Genomic DNA, 26,067 nt, shown 5'->3' on the forward strand with positions numbered 1-26,067 from the left:
ATCCCGACATTTGAATTCAAATCATTCACCATGCAGATGAGAATAGAATAAATAGAAGTGTTATGACAACTTTGCTGGCCTGCCACAAGAGGAGTAAATGTTTAAAGTACTTATTGATTCTGCTGTTTTGCTAATCAGTAGCCAGAGTTGTGCAAAGTTCATATTCAATGTCAAAATCTGGTTACCGGGTAATCTATAAAAGGTAAAAAAAATAAAATAAATGATTAGACATAGTGTCTTGGAATGTTTGTGACGAAACAGAAAAGGGATGTTTATCTCAACGGTGACATAAAACTTGGTATCGGGAGAAATAAAGCAAATTGGAAAAGAACCCTAAGGCAAATTTTGCTTTTTCTGTAAGCCAAGGGGGGGAAAAAATATTACAATGCCAAAGCCCCCCAAAAATCTGGAAATTGAAGTGGCAAAAGACAGTTTAGCGAAATGTTCTCGGAGTCACAACAACACGCAAATGGTTGCATGTTGAGCAGGTTGACATAATGTTGTCGTGTTGACAAGTCGGGGTCAAGGGTTATCTCGATGTACCCAGTCAAAGTAGAATGTCATAACACGTTGGTTAGTCACGGCTTTTTTTTCTGAGGGCACGCACACGAGACCAATCATTTGCCAGATGATTGACCCCCAATCCCGATTAATGTTTTTGTGAGACTACTGAATGCTACTCCTCTCTTGCCCGGCCAATCAGCAGCGAGGTCACAGGTCACGACTATATCAACTCTGGAGTTGGAGGCAAAAACTTAGTTGAGACATTAGCAGCAGCGGCGACGTTATTTTGAAAATTTTTGACTTGATTTTCTTGTACTCATGGCACCCATTCTATTGAACTCAATGGGGAACGACCACAGTGTCCACATCAAGTAAGTATTTTTTCAGTTTGCATGCTACAAATTGGTGGAAAAAATGACTATACTTGAAAAATTGCTATTACATGTTTTGAGATTTTAAACAAGTTTCATTTAGGCCATTTTCAAATAGTTTAGTTTTATTTTGTGAACTTTTCTAGACTCCAAAACTCAACTGGTGCTGGTTCAATCTTGCAAAAATTTATTTGAGTTCAAGGTGTCATTAGTGCATAATTAGCTTTTTGGCGCAAGCTCCAAAATGGGGTTTTCCCAAAAATTAGCCCCTGTAAAGTTTCTTTGTTACATGAAATTTGGTAGACATGCTTATTATGAGAAGAACCACAAAAAAAGTCTTGACTTTTCCAGTATTCTTTTTTTAAAATGGTAGAAACTGATTATGTCATAATCAATTCATTTCCATGAGCTAACACTTTTTTTTTTTTTTTGCGTCAGACAAGAGGTTCATGTAAAAAATCCCTACTTGCACACTCTGGAGGAGGACATTCTGTATCACTTCAGCTTGAGTACCAAGTCTCACAACCTGCCAGAGATGTTTGGCGACATTAAGGTACGACCCGCAAAAACAAACCACCAACCCCAGCTGCTGGCTGGCGGAAAGTCGTGATACCATATCCTGTCTCACAGTTTGTCTGCGTCGGCGGCAGCGCCAATCGGATGAAGGCCTTCGCTCAGTTCATCCACCGGGAACTGAAACTTTCCGGTGACCCGACGCAAGTCCACGATATTTGCGAGGGAACCGATCGCTACTGCATGTATAAAGTGGGACCGGTTCTGTCAATAAGTGTGAGTATTCCACTCTACAGGCCAGTGCTTATTAAGCTCCTCCCCTTACTTCAACATAGTTCCACGGGTGTCTTACGTGAGCCTTCTAATAACAAGCGTTGTTTTCGTAGCACGGCATGGGCGTGCCGTCCATCTCCATCATGCTCCACGAGCTCATCAAACTGCTCCACCATGCCCACTGCAAGGACGTGATCCTGTTTCGTCTCGGAACGTCCGGCGGAGTCGGTAACCACTTTTCCCCCTTTCCAAAAAGTCACGACATTCTAAAAAAAAATTCGCGTTGGAGATGAGTAAGGAGTTATTTTGTCCAGGTCTGGCTCCGGGCACGGTGGTGGTGACGGAAAAGGCGGTGGACTACTCCTTCCGGCCTCAGTTTGAGCAGGTGGTTCTGGGTAAAGTGATCACGCGTAGCACGGAGTTGGACGAAGGTGTTGCCAGTGAGCTTCTGCAGTGCTCCAAAGAACTGCAAAACCTTCCCGCCGTGATCGGGAACACCATGTGCACCCATGACTTCTACGAAGGTACGTGGAAACCGCGGTACCTGCTGTTTAAAGGTCCTCGACGACAAAACCGTGAGAATCCTTCGCTTCTCAGGTCAAGGACGACTAGATGGGGCTCTGTGCTCCTTCTCGGAAGACGAAAAATTGGAGTACCTGAGGAAAGCGTACGAAGCCGGCGTGAGGAACATTGAAATGGAGTCCACCGTGTTTGCGGCCATGTGTCGCGTGTGTGACATCAAAGGTGAGGTTCGGTGCGCTCATGATACATTTTTTAAAATTACTCATTTATTTCTTTTTGGGGATTTTATTAGCGGCCGTCATCTGCGTCACACTGCTGAACCGCTTCGAGGGCGACCAGATTACGTCCCCTCACGATGTTCTGGTGGAGTACCAGCAGAGACCTCAAGTCCTGGTGGCCCATTTCATCAAGAAACGCCTGGGACATATTGTTTAAAAAAAATCCTTGCCCTTTTAATCAATGTATATAGATACCACAGATGTGTGTGTATATACTGTACCTAATGTTCATATCTTCTATTTAGACACTTTGATTAAGTTAAATATGATGTTGACTGCATTTGCGTTTGTATTGTGTCAGTTTGGTGCTGCTGTTCATATAAGCATTTTAAAAATAACGTGTTACTTTGATTGCTGGAAAAACAAAATGAATATTACATTTTTGTTTATTTGTTGTTTCGATTTCTTGTTAGAGGTCTCATTCTCGGTCAAAACATGGCCACGCGCTTGTAGCATTGTATGCCTCACGATGAAAAATGTTACAACGCGGTCGTGTCGTGATATTTGGTGCTTGTAGTCAATGCAATACTAATAAAGTTTTCATGAAAACACAATTGCTGTCCGTGGTATTTAATACATTACATTGAAGACTTAGCGTTAGCTGTGGCCCACAGACTAGCAAAAGCTAACAAGGCTAACTGCATTACATTGTAGCATCGAAGACTTAGCGTGGCCCACAGACTAGCCAAAGCTAACGAGGCTAACTGCAGCTATCATCTTATTTTCAAACTCAAAAATAGTCAATAGATAAATATAAAATATATTCAGAAGTAGTAGTTTGATTCTCACATGAATGCTTAAAACTGGAGTTCAGATTTGGTGTCTCGTCGGGGTGGTTTTGGAGGCTTGATGTGGGCCATGACCTCTTGGGCGTACTGCGTGTGGTGCAAGCCAGCATCCCTCAGGGCCTGCTCGACCCGCAATCTGGGATCGGCGACAATCTGCGCGACACAAGAGAAGGCAACGCTTCAAGTTTCACACCCGGCCTGACATCTAATAGTCTGAAATTCATTTCATGCCTGACTATTAATTTCTCACTGGTTGGCATTTCGGGGAGAAGTTTCTCCAAGTTAGAAAATCATTAGTCATGGTTACATAAGATCAACCACAGACTGCGCCGGCGGCCTTGAGCTCAAGGCTGTTTAGAACAGTCTGCGAAAAGCAGGGCAAACATTGTTTAAGCCGCCAAAATGCTTGCATAAGAAATGCCACAGTGCGGGTCAGCGAGCATTTGCAGATGAAAGACAAGGCAACACAACAAATTTGGAACAGGTGGCGCCTGGAAAGCTTCGGAGCTCAGATACGAGTGACTAAGGAATTGCCAAGCCCGACAAATAACTTTTGTGTTTTAACATAAATACATATTTTTGAGAATGCTATAAAAATAAGACTCCAGTTGAGATATTGTTTGAAATGAATTTTCACCTGGTCGGCCGTGTATGTGTGGAGTCCAAAGAGAGGCCTCTGGATATCATCTTCTCTGAGGGTCAAATATCGATTCCGCCAAGACTGAGTGCCTCCCATCATCCTCTCTGCGTCGGACTCGACCACCACCGCAACCTGAATTAACAGAATTGCCATTTAATGTGACGTCAACGTTAGCTAGTAATCCTATTCGATGAGCTCCTGCGACGATGTCTGCCTTCTGACTTGCTACCAAATGGTGGCAGTGGTGCCTCAGCACAGATTAAAAGACTTGTGGGCACCGGTTCCAGTGACAGATCCAATCAATGGGGTTGAGCGGGTTAAGAGCACATAATGATCCACCTGGTTTCGAAGAGCTTCCAAACGGTTGTGCCTCTCTGCTTCCTCCCTCTGACGCTCCAGCTTGTACGCTTCTCTCGCCTCCTGGCGCCGCTGCAACATCTCGGCCCGGAAGCGTACCCTGGGGAGAACACCGAGGGTGAAGACATTAAGACCGGCAAATGCCCTCCCTTCCATCTGCTACTGCGCCGCAATCGCACACACACTACACATGGCTCCTGACACAGAACACCTCCAAGCTTTGGAGCTTTTTATGAGGCTGTCAGTTCTGCTACTCTGTTTTTATACCCCACAGACCTCACGAGTCTTCATTTGGTTCACTGTCGTATCTGAAGCGGGGATATCGTCACACAATATGAGTGTAGCGGGTGATCGAAATACAAAGCAAATCATGTTAGGCACTGTACCGTATCCATAAAAGGCTCTTTGACATCAAAGTGATTGAGCAACAATAAGAATGTAACGTAACGTGACATAATGTGACATAACATGACATAATGTGACCTAACGTGACATAACGTGACATAACGTGACATAACATGACATAACATAACATGACATAACATAACACAACAATATCAGTGAATTAATATAAAAGTTTCACTTTAAGGCCAAGTGGTGAGAACTCCATCTCCCACAATGCATTGCTCACCTCTCTTTGTCTTGCCTCGCCTGTTCGTCCATGGCGCTCCTCAGTTTGGCCAGCCTCTCCTGATCCCTTTGCTCCAACTCCTCCCTCCTCTTCTGCTGCTCCAAATGAAATTTCCGCAGCTGAAGGGAGAACATTAGCGCTGACGTTGAATCAACGAAGAGAACGGCGGTGACGTCGGCTCCTTAATCTGACTTGCGCAAAGCTCTTAGCGCTTTCGTGTCCTATTGATCGCAACCGAGGCGAAATCAGATAAATAGACAAAATGAGATGATATTTCAATGTCTGGCCGACTATGGCGGTAAATTATGAGGAATCAAATGCGTGGTAAATGCTCTCATTAATCAGTGTCTCAGCCCAGGGGAAAGACTTAATTAAACAGTCACATGATTATGCTCCTTCCTATTCAAGGGAAGTTGGTCTGTAGGCACAATGACGTATTGCTGATAAAATACCTTGCAACATGTCAGTCAGTTGTGTTTTTACGCGTAAGAATGTTGAAAGAAAATTTAAACATGAGGCAGATCACCTACAGATATACACAGTGGATATAAAAAGTCTACACACCTCTGCTGCTTGTGACTGTGATTTAATATGAGTTTGGATGTCCTTGGTAAATTCTGAGCACAGCTACACATTATAAGGGTGTGCAGACTTGTGCAACTAAATGACCTCCCTGCTCCATTTTTTAAACAAATTGGTTACAATTAGGGGTAAAAATTAGAAACGATTCCCCGGTCTTATTTTGTTATGCGTCAAAAAACGGGCATTTCTACAGGGGTGTGTACACTTTTTATACCCACAATATTTTTTCGTCCGATTATGATTGCGCCACCTGTATGAGCGGGTTCACCTTTTCCTTCTGATGTGCCCGCATGGCAGCCTCTTTCTCTTGCTCCCGTTTCAAAACGGCCTCGGCTTCCTCTTGCTGTCTGGCAGCGATGGCCGCCTGTAACTCGGCAACCTCCTCCTGATGGGCCCGCCATTGCTGCAGCTGTGAACGCACGAGCATTGTACAATTTCTAAACCAAACAGTAGAACGCAATTTCCAAACGCCAAAGACTGTAATAATAATAATGATGACTCAATATTTAAATCAACTTTTTTATTTCTGATACAGCTCTGGAATTGGATTTCTTTGTGCAGGTACAAGAAATAGGTCTCCTTCAATTTGCATGTTTTTCAAGGTCAAGCCTCTCTCACCAATTGAGACACTGGCATAACTTTTTGTCCCCCCAACACACACACACTGCTGCAACATTTTTCCTGTGAGTGACAGGCTCGTTATGCAGCAGGCTCTCTGCGGCGTGCCGGCTATTTGAGTGCGGCATTCCGAGCTCGCAGGCAGATTCCCAGGCCTATTGAGAAGAGAGCGCAGAGGGTGGCCATAGGAATGGACTGAAAATTAAAATGCTCCCGCACGGATTAACGCCAGGTAGTGTCATTGAGGCTTTTGCATGTGTTAAATGTCTGGGGGGGGGGGGGCTCAGACAAACTAAATCATTACTAGGTTACAAAATACTGTGGAAAAAAAAATCATTAAGACATTTAAAGCACTCGCGGTCAATGTTACAGAAGTGGTTGTATAAATAAAAAATGACTTGAGAAGTTTAATTTATTTAAAAATAAATTATAAAATAAAATCAATATTACAAGTAAGAAAAAAATGTATAGAAAAAATTATACAAATAAATATTTGTATAAAAAGAAATATAAAAATATTTTAAAAATATATAATATAAATAAATATATAAAATAAATATATAATAAATAAAAATATTTGTTCAAAATTGCTTGCATGAAATTCAGCTAGCTAGTCTGGAGCCAGCGTATTGGTCAACGACCTTAGCTTGAAAATTGGAACCTACAGTAAAAAGCGCAAGTTCTTAATGTAATGCCGATGTTTAAATTTAATCCAGAAAGCACAATGGCAACAAAGAAGCTCTGAAGAGCCTAAAGTATTAATTCCTTACAATGCAATGTTGTATGAAATAAAAGCAAGCCGGCAGGGTCCTTTTATGCAGCATTGTAAGGACTGTCAAAGGAACAAAAGAATGGCTTTTTTTCTTTTTTTTTTATCTGTGCGCTGCAGCCTGTTCAAAAACCTTAATTGTACGTTGACGTCTTCAGTCACAGCAGCTTTTAGAATTTTCTATTGCGTGTCTAATAGTCAAACAATACACGGTATAATGGAGTGAATCAGTAAGAAGAAGCGTGAGCAAAATTGACAATTTTTGACAAAAGATGAAAAGTGTCACACGCCTACTGGAGTTACTCACGCACACATGGACGTACTAAACAAGTCAGCGACTCATCGTTTACAAAATTGTTAAACTCACTGAAACAAGCTAAAATTGACAAATTAGTTAACTTGAACATGTGGCAGCTTTTTACCACTCCCGTCTGGCTTTAGTTACGATCTATAAAATGCTTAATGAAGATACTCCAAAGTGTGAAAGAAGTGGGAGTATATGAAAGCAAGCGCAAAAAAAAAATCAGTGGGCTAATAAAAAGAAGAAGAATGGCGGGCTGGATGCAAGGAGCAGAAGTGACTTGAAGTATCTCGTTCGTTTGAAATGGAAGTGCCGTCAGGCTGAGCAACTGGTGGCATGATGCAACCTAAGAGCCAGTGGTGCTCTGAAATCAATTGGAAAGGATTTATTCCCGAGCCCAGCCAACCTGATGAGGTGAGAACCAAACCAGAAAAGCTTTCCAAACTCATCCAGTGGAGGCACAGGGAGGATTAGAAAACGTCTGTCACTGGTGCTTTGCATTCAGGGAAGCTAGCACTTTTTTTTTTTATTCTGACTCCAAACAGTTATAGGAGTTACTTTGATGAATGCTTAGAATGGTTATAATCAAATTAAAATATATTTCATAAATATTTACATTTACGTATGATGCAACAAAATGGAGGCAAAGTACTACTTTTGTCTAAATGAAGCTCCACAGCTCACTTCAACGAAGGCATCACGACCATAACTGTAAATTCAAGTTAAGCTTTTCTTTCTCGACAAAACGAGACAGTTATCAGAAAAGCCATGGGGCATTACTATCGTTCCAAACTTGGCAGAGAAACTGTGAGCACACAAAAAAGCAGATTTGTTTACATGAGTAACAAGGTTGTCAAGTGAATGCCAACAGGCGCTACTCTGAGACAACCGAATCAAATGTTTTCAGGGTTCTTCTTTATTAGCTCGTTTGCATTTCGTGGCACTTACCTTTTCTCTTAGATGGAAGCAGATGTCTTGCTGATGCTGGCGGTCCCTTTGGAGCTCCAACTCCTCCTGATAGGCGTCCCTGGCCTCCTGCAGGGTGGCTAAGGCTTTAGCCAGGAGCTCTTGCTGGTCCTGCTGCCACTGTTGGGTCAGAACCTTTATCTGGGTCTGCGTGAAGCGCTGCCTGGCCAACGCACGCTCGTGCTCCATCTGCGGGTAGTGAGCAACATCACAAATTTCAGTTCCAAATTCTTACAAATGGGCATTAGAAACTAAAAGTCTCTCCTCTCAATTTCCTAGCTGGGAAAGGTGGTGAAGATCTTTTGGTTTTGTGCGCGAGGAGCTGCCACATGCTATTCATCATTGTGTCAGGCGGCTCACTGTGGCGGCATCACTTGGCTGCTTTTGCAGAACGCGGCCAATGATATTCATCTCTCGGCTAATAGCAGCTAACTATGGTGGGAAGGCATTAGACGGCTGGCTGGCTGGCTTTGCTGAAAATGAGTGAAGCGCCCGAGGCTGTGAGGCAAATCATGTTTATTAAGTGTAAAACTTGTGAAGGATCCCACCCTCTGTTCTTAATTTTTTTTTTTTTTATCTCACGCTTTTATTGACTTACTCGGACGGAGTTAAAATGGGTTACAGTGAACCCCCGTTTTGTCATATTACATTAAATCATTTTTATTTATTTTATTATTTTATATTTATATATTATACATTTTATATTATTCCTTTATTTTATTATTTGCAGAGAAAACTTTTAACTTGATTTCCGCTTGAATGTCTCTCCATGTTGAAGTTTACTGTGTTGTAATTAGATTTGTGTTCATTTATAAAAAGCCATTTAAAATGACAACTAACAACACGGCACATGCCAATGTCTGATTTTCTTTCTAGAAAATAAATTGCCGTTTTCTTCCTCGCATCTCCGTCAGACTGAGCTCTAAATGTAGCATTCAATCGGATGCAATATTGGGAGGTCTCGGAGTGCCAGACTGTTGTCATGGTGACACTAAGCCATGATGTCAGCAACTCGCCATCATGCTGGGACCAATATGCATTTGAAAGAACAAAAATACAGACACTTATCAATATGTCGCCATCACTATCATTTTGCCTTCGGGTTAGATCTCATAAGATGATTTTGTGAATATTGCAGATGGATGTGTGCGCATCCCAGGGCGTGCAAAACTGTAATTGCTTTGGAAATGAAAAGATTTTGCCCTAAAATGAAAAAAGCTAAATATGGCCCATTATAAGCAAGATATTTTCTCGCTACATTAATTAGCTGCATGATGAGGAGAAAGCTTGGCGCTCTACTTTCAATTAATGCAGAACTTAATGGGCAATCTTGGAAAACTTTGGCGTTTTGTTTTCGTTTCATTTATCAGTGGAAATGACTAAAAATGATGCAGAAATTGGCCTAAGACTTTTTTTTTTTTTTTGCACATTACCAGATCCTGTTTGCCTTTCTCCGGGAAGACCCTTTGAAGCATATGCAAGCATAGAACCCGATAATTGGGTATGTCTTGCGTGTACTGCGACAAAGTGAAATTGAAGCGTAGGTGATCATCTGGACACCAGCCGCAGTATCTGAAACACGTTTATGGGATTGAAATAATTACTGCACACATCTGACAATAATGTCCAAAAAAATGTCACGCCGACTTGTCTGTTCTCTTCAGGTGCTCGTGAAGACATTGCAGTCGACCGTGGTGGATTTCTGATAATGAGTGGAAGGCCTGGATCAGCGACTCCTTCAGTTCCGGGTAAGGGCAGTCTGACTCTAAAACTTCTGCTGGAATGTTGTCTTTCACCAAGATATCCAAGGTTTGGAGATATTTCTACAGGCAAGGTTCATCTTTCAAGATTGGCATACAAAGCTGATGATAAGCAAGAAGCGTACCTCCAAACCAAGATCGCTAATCTCCTCTTGTAGATCACTGTACTCTTCTTGAAGTTTTGTCATTATGATAGATTGCTGGTCTTTAACAAAAGTGACCTGGAATAAAAAAATTGATTACAATTTAGAACTTTATCTTTGGTCTCTTCTGCTTAACACCTGATGTTGGACTTGTTCCCAGTTTGATTGAGGACTCCTGTTTTCCTCCTTTTGCTCCTGCTCCAACCTGAAGCTCAAGTCTTCCTTCAGCTGATGAACTGGCGCCACGGTGCCCATTACGAAGGCCTTCCGGTCTCTCTCGAGGAAAACCTCTAAACACCAGACCAAGGAGAATTCTTCTGAGTTGTGGAATTGCTGTTTGAGGCTTCTGTAGCTTACCGTAATCTTTGAGTGAGAAGATAGCGGTGTCTTCTATGCTGAGCGGCCTGATATTGTCGATAAAATCTCGCATTTCGCTCTCAGCCTTTTCCCTGTTTGTGGATAAAGAATTAAAAATCACCGCATGTCTGCTTCTTAACTTTTGGAGGAAACTCTGACGGTTATGAACGTCAACGGTACTGAACGGGTTAACAAAACTCCAAGTATATTTTCAAACAGAGTGCCATTATTTGGGCTACCTGTTATTACCAGTAATTCTGTTTCAAAGTAGCTGCTGGTTGGAAAAAAAAAAAAAAAAAAGGTCTATAGTGCCGCTAAGAGCGCCAAAGGTGTGATTTGTTCCGTAAATACAGAAGATGGATACGCTTTGTGTCTATTTACCGCAGTTTTCACTCGTCGGGAAAATTCAATCGGGCCCATAATGTGCTCAATGTCCCTCTCGTAATTATAAGTAACCAAAACAAAACGCTCGCGGCATCTGATTTTCAAAATCTCCGTACAATTACACAAGATATAAACCAACGTGTTGGATGCACATGGTCGCTCGTTAGTGAGTATCCCGCTTGTGTACAGTACATCGTTAACCTCGGCCATGACGCAGGCGAACAGAACCGCACCCCGGGGGTTCTTGCAGCCTTTGTCACTTCACAAAACATGATTATTTTTCCCCTCTCGTTTAATGTATTCTATCGGCTTCTAAAGCTCCACTGCCACTCTCTCCCACTGTGTTCGCTCCAAGTCAACATTTTCAAATCTTACCATTTCACCCCCTCATTGGAGTTGATCTTCCGTTTCCCCTTTTTTAGCACCACCCAAATTCGGTCAGTCGGATCCCCGTCGGGGTTTTTAAGTGGCTGTTTAGTGTATTAGCAAAGTCAGACGACTGCGGCAGATAACGACTGGGAGTAATAGGCTTCTCTTACTCGGCTTTTTGTAGCCGAGGGCACTCTCGGCTCCACACCTGCCTGTGCTGCCGTAATATGTCGCATTCTTTTATTTCCTTGGCGACACATCGGGTCCTCCTAACCTGGAAGATGAATACACCACTAGATGAAATAACTGCAGTGTAGGCAGAAAAAGTCCAACTTTGAAATTCATTGATGTCAGATTATTTGATTTAGTGGGTCAACGCTTTATGCGCTTTGGGTACTGATTATCTTTGCACATTTATCTCATTTAAAAAGTATGACCATGTTTAACAACTGAGGTAACCCAGTTTGAAATGACTAGTCAGATTTACTGATGGTATCAGAAGTGGGATGGCTCGCTACAAAAATCAATGTAATGCATCAGACCATAGAATTCAAATGGACCATAAGTGAGCGTAATCTAAAAAAAAAAATTGCACCAAAGGCAACAAATGGCGATATATTATTTACCCTCCATCACTATGGGAGATGTGTACCGAACGCCGAGCGTGCTATTCCGCCAGTGGCAAAAATGTCTTATCTGGGTTATGCAGCGAGTGAGGTTGGATGAGTGCAAAGGCAAGTTTAAGGATACAAAAAAAATCAAGAGGCTCCTGCGACAGTTAAGCAATTAAAACACTGCAGGTTGAACAGCCTAATCTGCTTGGCCACAAGCACACACGTTTCCCTGCGCTCTGAGCCAAACTTCAAACAATTTTTTAATACAGCCCAGGCAGCCTGATGAATATTAACCAAACTAAGCACTATTGTGTGTGGCACTGATATCGCTGCTCTCTTTCAGCTCTTAAATATTACGCAATGGCGGTTTAAATCCAAATAATAATAATGGGTTGACAAATCCATAGAAATGTTGCAGTTTTGCAATCCAACTATGTCAATTTACGGCACCACATGGTTATCATATTTCAACGGTACACACACACAAAAAAAATTAGTTGGGTTAGACGTCACCTTGTTTCCAAACGCAGCAGTCTCTAACCGTTTGGCGTCAACCATAGCTTGCATTTTGTCATATTCCGCCGGCTTATAGTTTGATCGATACAGGCCATTCTTCAATTGTATTGTCAGTTTATCTGCAAGGAAAAAAAGCAAACGAGGTCGGACAATAAACAAGTGATCACAAAAGATTCATAATGTATGTCCTTTCTTGGCAACTAGAGTTCGGTCAACTTCGATTTTTATTGCCATGAATCTTAAGATTCATGGTCATTGTAGTAAATTCACGCATGCATGCATTCTGCGTATTTTATGACTAGTTTATGTGCAACACGTGTGGATTCTACGGCATACGGTAATAAATAATATATTTTACCACATTATAATTTATGCTAGCACACCTATGGGAAGCAAGTACAATGTGGATGTGTGAGGAGGGTAATTAATAGACACTTCAAGTATTTTTATGGGATAAATAATTGATATTAAGAGCAACTTAGGATGGACTACATTGGGATATCTGAAAGAATAGAAAACCAAATGTCCAAAGTTGTTTTTCACTGACTTCAGCAAGAAAAGACAAAGGCCACGGTTCAAATGATGCACTGCGGAATAGATTGCCCAGCAGGCGGAGCAGAGTTGCAGTGTTAAGACATTTATGTTTGCAGTTCTGCTGAGTGCCATAAAGACAGGTGAACAAACAAGCCTTGTGGGACAAGAGCATCAAAGCCATGTCAGGACATTTAAGTGGAATTCCATTCAGTAAGGAACCTCCAGGTCAAATTTGACACTAATTCCACTAACTCACCCAAATCTTCTGGTCTGTAGCTGGTGATAAACGTTTGGCCTCCTACATTCATTGCCCAGGTGCTAGTAGTGTATTTCTGTACTCACGATATCAAATCACCTGTAAAATAAATAAATAAATAAATAAGTACAGGAACTAGTCATATAAACAATTCATCATTATTTCTCAAAACAGGGTAAAATAAATGTAAATGTTACTGGCTACCTGTTTTAAGGTAAATAAGTGACAAAACAGTTTGTGAAGAAAACAACTGGCTATGACGTTTAAAGGAAAGTATATATTTTGTTTTGTCCATCCATCCATCCATTTTCTGAACTGCTTAGTCCCCACGGGGGTCGCGGGCGTGCTGGAGCCTATCCCAGCCGTCATCGGGCAGTAGGCGGGGGACACCCTGAACTGCATTGGGAAAAAAATTAAACCCAAATAATTCTTCAAAAATGCTAAGTTATATTCAAAATGTATTCACAGCATACAACATCTATCTAGCATGCAGCAGCAATTTATCTAGCTATTCATCTGTCCATCCATCAAACTAACAATATACGGTCCGAAGTCTGGTTAAGCAAGAAAAACTGGCAATTTTTGCAAAGGATTTTGCACACTAAAGTTGATATCAAATGGTAAAATTAATCGGTTACCACTGTTTCTTTTGGTGTTCCTCTCTCCTCTCCTCGATTGTATCGGTTGACAAAAAGTGTAACCTGGGAAACTGACGTCATCGTCTCTCATTGGTCCATTCAACAAGCCCAACCTTCCCGATTATTCCCGCCTACCTCTGTCTGTAACCAATCAGAAGTGCTCGTTCCCTTCTCGCCCCACCTCCGTGCTCGGGACTGCTGTTTGGGAAGCAAGGAGCTCGCGGAGGGGGATTCGGTTCTTCTCAGTCGCTCGGCTATGGAGGCGAGTTGATCCCTCGCACACGTATGGGACTAAACGATGAAGTTTCAAGCGCAGACGTAGAGGGGAAAGCCGCCACCCGGCCAAGCCTCAGCATCAACAACAACCCCACGGAGGTATTTATTTTCACGTCTTCTCTTGAAACTATGTTGAGTTTAGAAAAGTCGGGAGACATGAAAGCATCAGGGCGTACATGAGGCGGGGATTCAAGTGTTACTTTCTCCTCGGAAAAGTCGTTAAATACTCGCTTATGGAATGAAAAGGCTATGTGATGTATTTTTAAGTAACCTATACAGAGGAGAATGCGTTCATCTTTTCGGAGGAGGCACGTACACATCTTCGTGAGACCTTCACGTGCCATTGGGATGCAAAGATGGCTACTTCAGGCCCCTCGTTTCTTTTATAAATCCCCTGACGAATAAACTCACCTATAGCGCAGTTTGCATTTGAACACATGCTGCTAAGAAGTCATGCAAAGAGGAGGGCAGGTGAGCCAACACTGTGCTGGGGGTGGTGTGTGTGTGTGTGTGTGTGTGTGTGTGGGGGGGGGGGGGGGGGGGGGGAATCTCCGGAATGCGTGGAGCTCGAGAGGCGGGGAACCAGACTCGCTTAACCCGTGAAATAAGCGCATCTTTTCGCTGATCTTCAATGACTTTCACCGCTGTCACACTACCTCTTAAATCGCAGTTTTATCAGTGTGCGTGACTTGAAACAAGAGTCGAAATGTGCAAGCTCGGAACAATATAGAGTAGAGTCACCTTTTTTTATTCTTCCCTGCAGGCTGTTGTCTCGCTCATCAGGATGTGCTGCAACCAAAATCAACTTATTCAAACATGCCCATGCCAACTCACCTGCCACGGGCAGTTCGATTGTCTGGAATCCATCTACCTATCTCACTCTCTATCTCATCTGTCTTTCTGCGCATTAGCCTGCCCATCTGTCTGTCTGTGCAGGTGATGCAGATACAACTGTCCAGTCCAATTCCAATTGAAAGGGGACATATTACATAAGACTGAGTTTTTCACAGGAGTGCCTGCCCATTTTCAGGCATGCAATTAAACAACCACGTCAATTTTTAGCCATCTGCCTATTTCTGAAAATGTGTCATTCTGGACTTCCACCCCACTGTCACAAAACAGTGGAGCCAATTAACGTTGCTGTTAACAAACACTGGGCGACCTTATTCAAATCATGTTCTGTCACTAAAAGAAGTTGCTGAAACATTTTTGCTATGCGGTTTCTTAGACTTGGTGGCTAGGCTTTACCGGTATTAGCATGTAATAATAATGTAATGATAATTATCATTTGGCTAAATTGGGGTGCCGTGATTTATGAGTTTAACTCCTTCCCGTGAATCTGACGCCACTTGAAAGCAACAAAACTGAATTGTGTCACTTGAACCAATGCAATGTCAATCCAGTCACGGTTGTGGTCTTTGTTCGGCCTCCAGCTCCCCCGTTGCCATACAAATCTGGGAATCTTAATTTGACAGCTTGGCTTGATGTGACCACAATGCATGCCGGTTGAGTTTCAGCAGTGGCGATGTGTTGACTGTAAACTGACACAGAGGGGAATCTCTAGGTCACGTTACTCGTGATTCCTATTACTGCAGCCTCATTGCTGACAGCACCGGGCCGTGGCGCTTTAGAACAACGGAAGGATTGTTGGTGCAAGAGGTCTGCTGGTGTTTTTGTTGCGGACCAGTTTCTGTTTATGCTCTCGACTAAAACGACACATTGAGAGATGACAAATGTTCCTGTTGGAAATATGGAAATAGCAATAATACATTCCAGAATAGATTGATATATATTTTTTTAATTCCACGGGAAATTTAAACAGCATTTTATGTTGCAAAAAACAATCAGTCAAATCTTTCAAGCAGTCGCCATTTTTAAAGTAGTTGTTAACTTTACAGGCAAGTATAGTTTTGACTATAAAGATCACCTAATCACCCCCTCAAAAAAAACAAAAAAACCTTTTTTTTTTTTCTAAACAGCCAGTCATTTAATAGGAAGTGACAACCCAGTTAAGCAGTTTTTGGCAGGCAGGTTTTCACCGCCTAATTCTTGCCCGGCATCAGGCTTTAAATCTTCACCCCAGTGTGTCATGTCAGATTTACTTTTTTCTCTGGGATCAAAAGTGCCCCCCTTCCCCTCCCCATTCTTTAGAGGTGGGGAAAGTATTCCCAGCCTCATCCCCATCTTATTTTTCTAGCCCGCCTGAGCTTATGTAGGACTCCTGTGCACAAATAATCAATTTCATTATCTCATAGTTGAGCAGAACTAAGTGGCCAGCATTCAGATTCATGTCTTTGGTTTACTCACTAACCCTCTAATGTATTTTTCTTGCAATTAAGTTCAGTTCATTTCGACGCAAGGGCGCGCTTAATGTTGCCTTGATAGCCGAGTTCTTTTCAAAAAGAGCCAAGGATATTGAGTCGATGAACTGTGTTTGTTTTGGCTTACGAAAGAAGCCCGCAGCTGTGCGCCACCACTTTAGGGGTGATAATAACAGTTTGTACTGGTAGCAATCAGCCAATGAGGGGCTTCCAGTCATACTGTTTCTCATTCCAATCCACATATGCACAATGTGCTCCGAACAGAATTTTTCCTCATTCGAAGACACGTACCGGAGGTCAAGGTTTACATTGTGATCCGATTTTATTCCGTTTGAAATGTAAACAGTCATCGTAGAATACGAATAGTTGCTTATTTGAACAAGGTTGAACATGTTTGGATATTAGCTAACGGTCTAGTCAGATATGGAAATCCATTCTGGAAAAAAAAAAAGGTACCAGAGTTTATGCTTTGTTTGGACTCCCCGACAGCTAAAGATAATACGAGAAGAGAAAGCATGTCAGCGTTTCGAGAGATTAGGCGCACAATAGATTTTTGTTCGGTGAAATAGGCCTCCATGGTTTCCACATGCTGAGTCCGAAAGTCAGTTTTTGCTTTGTGGGCTTTAACAGTGAGGGGATAGTACGAGCGCTTCAAATCTTTGCCACTATTAAGCCGTTTGATGGCGTCATGGTAGATCTGTAATTTAGCTAGTAGCCTCAAGCACTTATCCTCTTCAGATCTTGACAGAAAAGAACATGTTTTAAAAGCATCAAATCGAGTTGACATTTAGGTTGAGCGTTCCACTTACAACCCCGGCACTGTTTTTAGTCGGACCTCTTTAGCTGCGGTTCCGAGATACACGGCTACAAATCGCAATATGAAGACAATTGCTGTAACTATTCAAATCGTGTCACTTGCTCTGAAAACTCGACTTGGATGTAACAAACAAGACAAAAAGAAGTAAGAATACAATATGATATGTTTCCAAAGCTTGCTATGACACAGACAAGGCAGAAAAGAAAACAATTTTTTTAGGTGAGGACACCTGGTAATGTGGACCAAGTCGGTGTGGATGAAAGCACAGAACGCCTCATTGGCGTTAGCTTGCGCTCACGTCTTCTGATGTGGAATCTCTGCCAGTCTTCTCTGCAAAATGATGGAATTAGTTGACATTTTGGCACCATTAGTCAAAGTCCCATTGTTATGCAAACGGTGATTACTTTCCCCCAGTTTGCCAAAATGATTTGCTTGGTGTTTAAATATGGAAGTGGAATGGTCATAGTAATCTTAAATTTGCTTACTTTGTCAATTCAACAAGATTAATTGCCAAATGTTAACTGCATCCATCCATCCAAGCTTTAAAACAGTTGTACGTCAAGTCATCTTTCCCCATTGAAATGAATGGAATTGCCATTAATCTGGTCCAGTTAACGCTGTCACTACTCACTAACAAATCAATTTTATAATTGATCACCCTGTCGATTATTATATTGATTACCCAAGTGATGACAAAGTCATCAAGTCCTATTTCACTGCATGGTTTATATATTTTTTTTGCTCAGAAGTCAGCCGAAAATGTCTCATATCTTGAAAAAATTATTTTCCGAGTGTTAAATGTCGAGACATTCAGAAGATCATTACGATTGTGACTTACTTGAACAGAAACTGGGATTGGTGATTGAAATTGAATAAATAACCTTAGACTGACATTTAAACTGGCTTTTAATATAAAATCACAAGCCTTTTGGACTTGAGTCTCACAAGGACTTTTTCATATCAAAGCTTGTATTTGTTGTCTCTCTCTCTCAGAATATCGACAATAAAACGACAAGGTTGTAGCCTTAAGGCAAGTGCACTTAGATAAAAGTGCACAAGTCTACAAAACTATATTTTTCTAGTATTTTTCTATCAAGTATTCAATGTTGGTATAACAACAATGCTGAAGACTCCCGCTTTGTTTTCGTCTCAGTTCGACCTCAAGTGCCCCCTCTAGTCTCTCCATTTCCAAGCCTTCTTATTTGTGCTCGGATGCATTCATTCCCCAGGTGATCACACATCATATACAATTTCCCGTTGTAGCGGAAATGCTGGTAAATCATTTATCACTCAGCTGAGAGAGAGAGCTAATCTTTTGGCTACGGGGATGAGAAGATGTATTGGATAGGAAGAAAAGAAAAAAAATAGAATTGCAGCAATGTCGCAGTTTGGCAATGATAGATGTGATAGCGCCCCATACAAGGAGTCTATTGCGCTTTGAGAATTAGAGTTAGTGGGTCAGTACCTCGCTTGAAATTGTGTGTGGGACTGCAAATTTTCCATCTAAATAAATATGTATTTTATTGTATGTTTATGGAATCAACACATTTGAAGAAAAATATTATTTTTGTAAATGGGTGCAATTAAAATGGGCGTTTGCGCCGTTTTGGGGGTGAACACAACCGACTCACAATGGAATTGAACCCTCAGATTCCCTTTTAAACTTCGAGAAACCTTGTCCCATTACGCTGTTGCTGATTCGTCACATTGGTCTTATATTTCCAATAATGTCAATTTTGTTATCTCGTCTCCAAACGCCTTCCTCCGTGCACAACGTCTGGAAAGTACTCGTCTGTTAAATGCAATTGTCTAATGACACGAGACAGGATGAAGTGTGTCTTCATAACTCAAATGCGGATTCTATTTCAAGGATTTACATCCAATAAGAATCATTTATGTCGTCCGTCAAAGCGCATTACTCTCGGTGGCTTCTCGTTACTTTGAGCTTTTCCTGGAAGGTGTGGTGGGAGAATAATCACCTTACTAAGCTTTTAATGCCTGTTGTTTTTGTACTCTTGCAAACACAGATTACGTGGCGTGTCATTGGCCTGACCCTTTGTTATTTCCAGGTAAACATATTTTAGAGGTGGAATTTGCAAATTCTGTGCTTATCATTCGGTTTTTTTTTCAAGGCATGAAGAGAGTGTGGGCGCTCCGCATGGAAAGGTGACCTTATGGAAGTACTCGTATCCACTCCATACTGCCACTGCTGCTATATGCAGTCAAGCTAGCTAATGATGAACAGGGTGACAGACACACGTGACAGTTTCTGAAAAAATAGACAGTCACTCATCTTAATAGAAGGCTCCAAAATTGCACATAGTTGTGAATGTGAGTGTGACTGGTTGTTTGCTTATGCGAGCCCTGTGATTGCAGATTAAAATGATACCTAAAGAGATGCGATTCATAATCACGGCGTATTCTCGGAGCAGGGGTGTAATTTGGTTGAGCAGAGACGCGACCCGCCGTGTGTTTCCAAGCAGCGTTCTTAGCCCCCTTTGAGCTGCGACAATCAGAGCAATCAGCATTCTTAAATGAGCCACTTAAATTCAGACTGGTATGCATGACTGGTAGTCATTCTTCATCTTTTGTTTTGAATGGGGGTGTCCCGCTGTGCCTCAAAAAACAAATTAGCCTTCGGGTGATTGACAATACATCTCTTCTATTTCAAGTGAGAGCAGTTTTGAGGGCTTAAAAATAAATAAAAAAATTCCACTGCTACCTATGAATGCAACCTCCAAAAATCAGGATTAAGATTTACACAAAGCCAATTATCGTCACGCGAGAATGTGACACCAACAAACTCACAGCTGTTGTTGCGTCCGACATCACATACCATAGAAAGTAAAACATTCTTTCCACTTTGAAGTTTGTACTTTTAACCCCAGCATCAATCCCAGTGCTCAAAATAAAACCATTTTTTCAGGTTCCACGCCGATGTATCACTTCGTTCTGATAACTGTAATGATCTATTTGAAGGTTGAGACGACTAATCGAATAAAGCAGAACCGTAAGGGCACGTCCACAATCGCCGTCAAAAAAAGTAAACATAGCTAATTTAACCATAATATACCACCTCTGGCCACACGACGAGGCATTTAATTAGCATAGTGGCTAACAGCTAGCAAAACTGAGGTCCGAACATTTGCTGACACCCACATCACTCACCAGGCTTCATATTTCAAAAGCCGCATCCACACACTCTCAAAGTTGATTGATTTTATAATGGGATCGTCAATTAATCGTTTCACTATCGTCTGTAACCTGGTATGTAAATTCAGGATGTGCACTTGCTAATATTAGAAATTCTACTGCAGCGCTCGTCAGTAAGGTGACGCAAGGCACAGGTGGATTTCAGAAGGATGAATACTTCTTGATATAAATAATGAATTATGTCATTTAAATGATCTTTCCTTACTTGATATTCAGGGGTATTTCATACTTCAAGTCCAACATTTACCTTCTCCAGCCTGCCCTTTCCCCCACCCCCAGCAATGTGAGTTCCATTTTATTCAGGAAATCTTGGATTCAGTCAGAGAGGGCTTGTGTAAGAAATTCCAAGGAGTGGCCCAGTTCTGAGGTCACTAAAGTGGACCACGTGTTGAGTCTGGGTGGGGTTAGTTTAAGAGTGCTCTTGGCTGACTGCAGATTACATTTTTGTGTACAAAGAGAAATCACTTCACCGCATTTTGTACTGTGCAATCTGTTTTGTTTTGTTTTGTTACGGCTGTACTGAAAATAGCATCGTGCGTTTCAGGAGCATCTCCATGGCAAAATAGTCGCAGTTCACATTTCAATGCTATTTTTCTTGGGTGACGGATATAAACGTCCATGGCAACGAACGCGTTAAAATATAATAACTGAAATAAATAAAGCCAAAACTGCCTTTTATAGAGCTTTACTTGCCAAATATGAAAAGAAATATAAAAGCAAAACACGCAAATAATTTTTTGTTGGTTTCAGTTGAGATCTTTTGCAAAATCATTTTGAACTCTAAAGTGTAAAAAGTTTGGGTCTTGCAAATACTTGTACAACATTCAAATGTATTTGTTCGTCTGTAATCAGACACAAGTTTGTCTCTTTGTTTAGACCAAAACGAGGTCGTCATTTACCCACGGGGCAACCGATGTAGTCCGAAGGTATTAACCTAATTATAGCTTACAAAAAACTTCAGAGCGGGCTTCTTGTCCCGCCTCCCTCTCTCACCTACTTCTCAGTTCAGCTCCTCAAACTTGAATGGGGCTTGCTATCAGGTCGATGGGGTTGTTTGGTTCCGTCACATTTGAAGAAAAACAGAAATGTTGAAGAGCCAGTCGGTTGTGTACTTAGAAGACTGCCACGGCTTGGCAGCGGCATTCAGTTGATTCTCTCAAGTCTGTTTTGGGAGCAGAACGTCGCAGCGTATGGCGTGTAATGGGCAATTTCAAAGGTAGGATAAGAAATGACAGCTTTTCTATTGCTTGTATTGACATCAGTACACGTTGGCTTATTTATTGGTTGTCATTTTTTTCTGCTGCATTTTCCTGTGGGCATTGGACAGATTGTATCCACACAAAAATATTATTCAATCATTAAATATGTTTTCCCCCCCGAATAAAGTGCCTGTAATGTGTGTGTGTGTGTGTGTGTGTGTGTTAGCCATAATGCACAGGAGGCATTATTAGTGTTAAAATTGGCTCTTGTTTCAGTTGAAGTCTCTCTCAGTGCTTTCTTGTCGACAATTCCATCCCAAACCTGACAGACATGTTTTAACATGTGAGAAGGCATCTCTGTTTTTTATTAAACGTCATCACTTTATGAAAATAAAGAAGTAGAAATTGTTGCTGTTGTTGTTATGTTCGGTCCTCATTTATGGTCTGAATTTGAAGCAAATTATGTCAGCTTTTTGTCATGTTTTGTAAAACAATCAAATGTCTGGTGTGCGCTGATAACCTTTCTGTGTTACACTTCCTCATTCCCACTTGGTGTCGGAGGAGGTGCGCAGTCAAAGTGAAATTTCCTGGCCGCTTCTGGGAACGATAGTTCGTGTCACGAATTGTAGAGCTTCGGCTGAAGTGAGAAGCAAAAAGTGAGGCAGCGAATGAGTGTGTGTGTGTGTGTTTGCAATCGTATTATGAATGAGCTGGAAAGGAATTTGGGAGAGTATCCTGAGTCTGTCATTGAACTGGCACATGACTCAATTCGGGTTGAAATGCTGACACTCCCAGAGTTTTTCATCGAAATAGCTCCAATGTATTTTATACACTCCCCCCCCCCCCCCCCCCCCCACTCCCTTGGTAAAAACAAAAGCTTTTATGTCTCCACTGCAAACAAGCCGAGCATCTCACAAAGTGACTGTTGAACCATCTCGTGTGTGTTTAAAGTTGCCAGGAGCACACATTACGCGGGCGGAGAGGATCTGACCCCTTAAGCGTTTAAAGTAAAAGCCGTCTGGACCCAAATGGACTCACTAGTCTTGTGTGGGAATATCTGCAAGGCTGTTTTGTCATCTACTTGAACTCAATGTCAACTCAGCCTTTCTTTCAAAATTCAAAAATGTTGTTTTGCCAGATGATGATCAAGTTGTTAAATATCAAAATTTACCATGACACTGATTTTGTAAATCAATTGGCTTGAAAAAAGTTTGTGTTCAAATTAAATTGTACGGTTTTATTTATTTTTTATTTGTCCAGCAATCATTTTTACATCCCTGAGCCTGGCATTTATTAGTGTTTTTATTTTATTATTATTATTATTGTTATTTTTTTTCCCAGCAATCATTTTTACATCCCTGAGCCTGGCATTTATTAGTGTTTTGTTTATTATTATTATTTTTTCTATCTGTGGTACATAGTATGTATTTATGCATGAGGATGTTGACAAGCTATCCTGTGTGCTTTAGTCTTGTAAATCTTGTCGCCGGCGCTAGGTGTAGAAAGCACAAGCTTGGATTTTGTCTCTAAATCTTTAGTCTAAGTAGCTAGAAGATGACAGCTGCGGCGTATTTCTCAGACAGTAAAAATCCTTGTAAAATCTATGTTTCCCCAAAGAAATACATACATGCTTTTGCGTATTTCCACCAGGGTGCCATCGCTGACGACTCCTAATAAATATGTAACACCTCAGCAGCCGTATTTATTATTCCACTTGCTCAGTTTATCCGCAAACCGCAGGCCAAAGGTAGCAAAGACGCCTCCATAGCTTTTTCAAGCGGTTTAATTCCTTCTTCCTATATTTCATCTTTTTAAAAATACAGTGGTGCCTTAATTTACAAGTGCCCTTTTAAATATTTTTCGCTTTGTGTTGCGAGCACTATTTGCGTTAATTCTTATAGTTGTTAGCAGTACATTAGCAATTTGTCACTAATTTGCTGTCTTAATTTGTTATGTTTTGGGTAAAAAAATAAAGATTCATGTCAATTTTGATACTAAGTCAAGGTGCCACTATAATAATTCTTTTGATTATCTATGTTCCCAATGTACTCCGTAAATCATTATTCATGTTGTGTGTTGTCATATCAAAGCCATATGGCGTTGATTTGCACAGTCGCCGACGAGAAACACTGCCAGCGTCCCGGCCATATGTTGTGTCTGTGTGTGGGTGTGATTTTATGCATCGCCATTCGTGGCGGCGCGTGACGCATTACTCGTCTGTCATTAAGAATCAAGGAGAAACCAATTTTGCAATTTATTTCTTTTTGTTATGTGTCCAGGAGGAATGCCAGTGCCCGAGCAGAGCCCGGTAATGGAGGAGGGGCTTCTGCTGACCTCCCGCGGCCACTCCACGGGCCGTGGCATGGAGCTCAACAACACGGCCAACAATATCCTGGCGTCTGTGAAAGAACAGGTAGCGTACTGTTTGCCAACCTTTGTTATTTTACCTGTCATTAATCCAAACAGCAATTCTTCTAAACTGGTGAGCCGTGATTGGCCGTTGCGTGAGCCTTGAGTCATTTTCAATTGTGTGACAAAATGGCCGCCATTGGGTGAATACAATACATCTTTATTCATATAGAGCTTTTACAGTAGCCGTTGCCGTGACAACGCGCTTTAAAAAAGCAGCTGAATTTATCACATATTGCCAATACTCCAAGCCTAACTACCCCTTTGTTGTTTAAAGTGGTTATTGATAAAAGAGGAGAGATCACAGTGAACGTGACGTCACACAAGTCTGGAAAGTAAACAGCTTTTCATTTTTTTATTTGAACTGGATAAAACCCTGAATAGTAAATACTAAAAAAAGCACGAGTTGATTCGGGCAATTTTCTCCTAATTTAACTGCAGTGCTGAATTCTCCGCAAGTCATCCAGCGTTTGCTCTAGATTCCATCATTCTTGGTCCGTTACGCTTCATTTATGTCTGGAAAGACTATTGACTTCTCCGCTGTTTATTAACAAAGACTGCACCCAAGTAACATCAGAGTTCCTTGGAAGAAAGTGGCCTTTGTTTGCCCAAGTAAGGAAAGGAAGTCGGCAGCACCTGTCGATGTCACTTCCTCCCTCGGAGTATCCCGAGCAGATAGCCGCGCCCCCCCAACAGGAAGAGCGGCTAACCCGTCAGAGTTTTTGTGGTTTATCATTGACCGCTGAGGAGGAGTCCTCGCTGAGCGCGTAAAACGATCCAAAGACAGATGAGAAGCTGGCTGAGAGTGGAAAGAGAGGAAATGAGATCCGGGGTTAGTGGGTGTACTTCTTCCTCTTTGGAGCTTTTCCTTTGATTGTTGGGATTTTCGAGGAATCACACCGTCAGCATGTTCGCCCACTTGTTTGTATTTTGGGTGAAGGATCTCTGAGAGCTCGGTGAGTCCGTTTTGTCACTTTCTAGCTTTCCTGATTTATTTTTTATTTTTTTCCGTGTGCTTGTTAAGTTCCTGTTGCTCTGGTTGACTTTTTCTTGCTTCACTGTGGAAGTGTTCCTCTCTCCCGCTCTTGCAGCAGTCAGACTTTGCCCACATACCCAAACAAGGGCAGCAGACATGACGAGTATTTTATTTATCCAGTCGCATTCATCCGGCTGGCTCATATCCCAAACTTCAATTTGTACGGAAAGAGTAATTAACTACTTAATTGCAATTCAAGGCATTCAAATGACTTTTTTTGACTTGTTGTGCGTACAGTTCTGTTGACATCATGCCAAAATGGTATGTATTTGAGTCATTTCCCCGGGAAGCATTTTTTGAATATGGCTCTTGAGCGGAAAAAGGTTTGGTAATCAGTCAGTGCGGCTGATAGCTTAGCCTCAATTATTTCCACCACACACATGAATAATTCATTCACCAATCAGTAGTTTCTGCTTTGTCGCTCAATTCCTGCCCGATAAAAAGGTCACGAGTTTAAAGTTCAAAGTGGGGAAAGAAAGCAGTGTGGGATTCCTTCTAACGTGTTGGATTTTGAGTTAATTGTTAATGTTTTGCTTTCATTCATTGTTCCTTCCAAGGAATGCCCCATGTGTAGAGTAGAGCCGTTCCTAGTTTTGAAATCAGACTAGTACAAACTGTTCAAATAGTTTAAAAAGATGAATACTAATAAAATTTGCTAGCAATATCTCTATTTTTAAAAAGTGAAGACAATTTGTGATTTTAATAATGACGCAAAATCTATGCAAAATTTGTCTTCGCGGGCCACATAAAATGATATGGTGGGCCGTATCTGGCCCCCCGGGCCTTATGTTTAACACCCATGCTCTAGAACAATGTTTCCCAACCTTTTTTCAATCACGGCACACCTTTTTATTGGAAAAAATCTCGCGGCACACCGCCAACAAAAATCTGTTATATTACAACGAAACACGTACAGTCCTATTCCTATATATGTATGGAGAGTCGAATAATTTCATAGAAATAAATACTAAATATTCTTTAAATTGTATTCCTTTTTTAGAATAAAAGTGACAGTTTTTTAAAAAGGTTTTAAACGGTGTAAGAAATAAACTACCGTATTTGCCGGTGTACAGGTCGACTCGGTGTATAAGTCGACCCCCTAAAATTCGACG

At 41.5% G+C, this 26,067-nt stretch overlaps 3 protein-coding genes across 8 annotated transcripts in view; 2 read left to right on the forward strand and 1 right to left on the reverse strand.

The window, feature by feature from the left end:
* The first annotated feature begins 737 nt into the window (after window positions 1-737).
* upp2 (uridine phosphorylase 2) lies at window positions 738-3,015 on the forward strand. Its single transcript, XM_049727920.1, has 7 exons — window positions 738-875; window positions 1,314-1,428; window positions 1,506-1,664; window positions 1,775-1,889; window positions 1,976-2,185; window positions 2,259-2,405; window positions 2,476-3,015. The coding sequence occupies exons 1-7, from the start codon at window positions 823-825 to the stop codon at window positions 2,616-2,618; spliced, it is 942 nt and encodes a 313-aa protein (XP_049583877.1). The 5' UTR covers window positions 738-822; the 3' UTR covers window positions 2,619-3,015.
* Window positions 2,621-13,769, reverse strand: LOC125973557 (coiled-coil domain-containing protein 148-like). Of its 3 annotated transcripts, XM_049727874.2 has the most exons (16): window positions 13,685-13,761; window positions 13,251-13,442; window positions 13,047-13,145; window positions 12,254-12,375; window positions 11,297-11,400; window positions 10,374-10,465; window positions 10,155-10,306; window positions 9,999-10,094; window positions 9,761-9,936; window positions 9,547-9,685; window positions 8,096-8,302; window positions 5,728-5,868; window positions 4,878-4,996; window positions 4,229-4,346; window positions 3,887-4,021; window positions 2,621-3,402 (listed from the first exon to the last, which is right to left on the reverse strand). In XM_049727874.2, exons 3-16 carry the CDS (start codon window positions 13,096-13,098, stop codon window positions 3,259-3,261), a joined length of 1,797 nt encoding a protein of 598 aa, XP_049583831.1. In that variant the 5' UTR covers window positions 13,099-13,145; window positions 13,251-13,442; window positions 13,685-13,761; the 3' UTR covers window positions 2,621-3,258. The 3 variants fall into 3 exon arrangements, with proteins under 3 accessions (XP_049583831.1, XP_049583830.1, XP_049583833.1); XM_049727873.2 differs by lacking the exon at window positions 13,251-13,442 and having other exon boundaries at window positions 13,685-13,769; XM_049727876.2 differs by lacking the exons at window positions 11,297-11,400; window positions 13,047-13,145; window positions 13,251-13,442; window positions 13,685-13,761 and having other exon boundaries at window positions 12,254-12,369.
* Window positions 13,770-13,884: 115 nt separating this feature from the next.
* LOC125973545 (plakophilin-4) overlaps window positions 13,885-26,067 on the forward strand; it is a 34,948-nt gene continuing 22,765 nt past the window's right edge. Inside the window, exons 1-2 of one of the 4 annotated variants that reach the window (XM_049727844.1) lie at window positions 13,885-14,059; window positions 23,790-23,923. In XM_049727844.1, the coding sequence (XP_049583801.1) occupies window positions 23,795-23,923 (129 nt within the window). In that variant the 5' untranslated portion in view covers window positions 13,885-14,059; window positions 23,790-23,794. Of the gene's footprint in view, window positions 14,060-21,266; window positions 21,528-23,789; window positions 23,924-23,996; window positions 24,876-26,067 lie in introns of those variants that run through there. The other 3 variants (XM_049727843.2, XM_049727845.2, XM_049727846.2) reach the window with 3 other exon arrangements.

Source organism: Syngnathus scovelli, chromosome 8, assembly GCF_024217435.2.
Source record: "Syngnathus scovelli strain Florida chromosome 8, RoL_Ssco_1.2, whole genome shotgun sequence".
Classification (NCBI taxonomy): domain Eukaryota; kingdom Metazoa; phylum Chordata; class Actinopteri; order Syngnathiformes; family Syngnathidae; genus Syngnathus; species Syngnathus scovelli.